The sequence below is a fragment of the Penaeus monodon genome, chromosome 11 (assembly GCF_015228065.2).
Source record: "Penaeus monodon isolate SGIC_2016 chromosome 11, NSTDA_Pmon_1, whole genome shotgun sequence".
Taxonomy (NCBI): domain Eukaryota; kingdom Metazoa; phylum Arthropoda; class Malacostraca; order Decapoda; family Penaeidae; genus Penaeus; species Penaeus monodon.
The window spans coordinates 41,403,094-41,405,593 of NC_051396.1; the positions used below are offsets into that span (position 1 = coordinate 41,403,094).

The 2,500-nt window shown below is 47.5% G+C and overlaps 1 protein-coding gene across 1 annotated transcript in view; it reads left to right on the top strand.

The window, feature by feature from the left end:
• Window positions 1–492, top strand: part of LOC119578588 (probable H/ACA ribonucleoprotein complex subunit 1-like protein) — a gene marked incomplete at both ends in the record, with an annotated part of 847 nt that extends 355 nt beyond the window's left edge. The window contains 2 exons of the mRNA XM_037926154.1: window positions 167–273; window positions 387–492. Of these exons, the coding sequence (XP_037782082.1) occupies window positions 167–273; window positions 387–492 (213 nt within the window). The remainder of the gene's footprint in view (window positions 1–166; window positions 274–386) is intronic.
• Between the last annotated feature and the right edge of the window lie 2,008 nt (window positions 493–2,500).

Here is a 2,500-nt window from a genome sequence, read left to right on the forward strand (position 1 = left end):
GGGGCAGGAGAGGAAGAGGGGGAGGGGAGGCGGGAGAGGGAGAGGGGGGAGGGAGGCGGGAGAGGGAGAGGGGGGAAAAGGGGAGCCAGGAGAGGGAAGAGGGGGGAGGGGGAGGCGGGAGAGGGAGAGGGGGGAGAGGGAGGCAAAGGCAGGAAGGAGAGGGGGGAGAGGGGGCAGGGGAGGGAGAGGGGGAGAGGGAGGCAGGAGAGGGAGAGGGGGGAGAGGGAGGCAGGGGAGGAGAGGGGGGGGAGGGAGGCAGGGAGAGGGAGAGGGGTAGAGAGGGGAGGCAGGGGGAGGGAGAGGGGGGGGAGGGGAGGCAGGAGAGGGAGAGGGGGGGGAGGAAGGCAGGAGAGGGGAGGGGGGAAAGGGAGGCAGGAGAGGGAGAGGGGGGAGAGGGAGGCGGGAGAATGGAGAGGGGGGAGAGGGGAGGCAGGAGGTGGGGGAGGGGGGAAAAGGGAGCAGGAGAGGGAGAGGGGGGGGGAGGGAGGCGGGGGAGGGAGAGGGGGGAGAGGGGAGGCGGGAGAGGGAGAGGGGGGAGAAGGGGGGGCGGGAGAGGGAGAGGGGGGAGAGGGGAGGCGGGAGAGGGAGAGGGGGGAGAGGGGAGGCGGGAGAGGGAGAGGGGGGAGAGGGAGGCAGGAGAGGGAGAGGGGGAGAGGGAGGCAGGGGAGGGAGAGGAGGGAGAGGGGAGGCAGGAGAGGGAGAGGGGGAGAGGGGGCAGGAGGGGGGGGGGCGAGAGGGGCAATGCAGGAGAAGGGGTTTTCCCACGGCTTTTTAATTACGCAAATGGAACAGGGTTAGAAAATGTGATTACGGGAATTAGAGATTTTTCCGCGTTGCCGCAGGGGATTTTTGGCGATAAAGCCCTCGCTACAGGAGCAGCGCTTAATCTCCAAAATTGACGGCGCTTGCTGGAGGCTCTCGGGAAGGAGCCCTCTAGGGCTCCCGGAACCTCGCGGCCTTCTGAGAGGGCGAGAGGAGGCGGGAAGTCGACTCTCCTGCGGGACTTGGCCTTAGGGCTTTTCAGGCAATGCCATCAGTATCGTTAATATCAAATATATAGGCATGTACAGATACACTATATATATACATATATATGTGCACACACACACACAAAACACACACAACACACACACACAAACACACACACACACACACACACAGCAGCACGCCCACACAACCCCACACACACACACACACACACACACACACACGCACACACACACATTGCTTTGAAATATTCTTAAAAAAGAAAAAAAAAATATATATTTTGGTATCTCTTTCCGTTGGCGCAACCATTATCAGAATTTCTGAAGAGTCGAATAGGAGGGCCTACGGACCCTTATTCTGGGAGTTATATAATATATAATATATATATAATATATATATTATATATTATATATATATATATATATATATATATATATTCATATTTGTAATACATATATATTCACTCTTTCACTCATTCTCACACTCTTTCTTACGCTCTCCCTCAACGCGATGGCTAATACTCTATACAACAGAATCATCCAAATATTTTGTATGCGAGAAATTATTTAACCGACTTATATTTTCAACAGAATGCTTTAATGGGTTTATGATTTTTTTTCTTTTTTATCTCAAGATTCAGTCCATTCAATCTGTAGTACGAGACTGTACAAATCACGCAGTTGCCACTTCTAATGTTCACCGAAAATGGGACGTACCAGGTATAGGTGCAGGCAACTGTACATATAATGCGCTGTGCATACATAAACACACACACACACAATGTGTGTGTGTGTGTGTGTGTGATATATATATATATATATATATATATATATATATATATATATATATATATATATATATATATATATATATATATATATATATAGAGAGAGAGAGAGAGAGAGAGAGAGAGAGAGAGAGAGAGAGAGAGAGAGACAGAGATACATATATATACACACACGTGTATATATATATATCATCATCATCATTTAACGGTAGGTTCATGTCTGAGCCGCCGTGGTCACAGCATGATACTCAATTGCAGTTTTCACGTTGTGATGCTCTTGGAGTGAGTACGTGGTAGGGTCCCCAGTTCCTTTCCACGGATATATATGTATATATGTATATATATAGGTATATATATATATATATATATATATATATATATATATATATATATATATATATATATATATATATATATATATATATATATATATATATATATATAATGTAATGTATATACTCACACACACACATACGCACTTACATACACACACACACACACACACACACACACACACACACACACACACACACACACACACACACACACACACACGCATGCACATATACACATACCAACACCCATTGTTAATATATCGTGTGCATCAATAGATGGGCGGCTAAAAATACAAAAAGCTCTATTTAAAAATCTCCCTCCGTCAGAAATCGCCTTTCCCTAGACTCTCCTGCGGTGAGGCAATCTAAGAAGTTCCCAAAAGAATCTCTT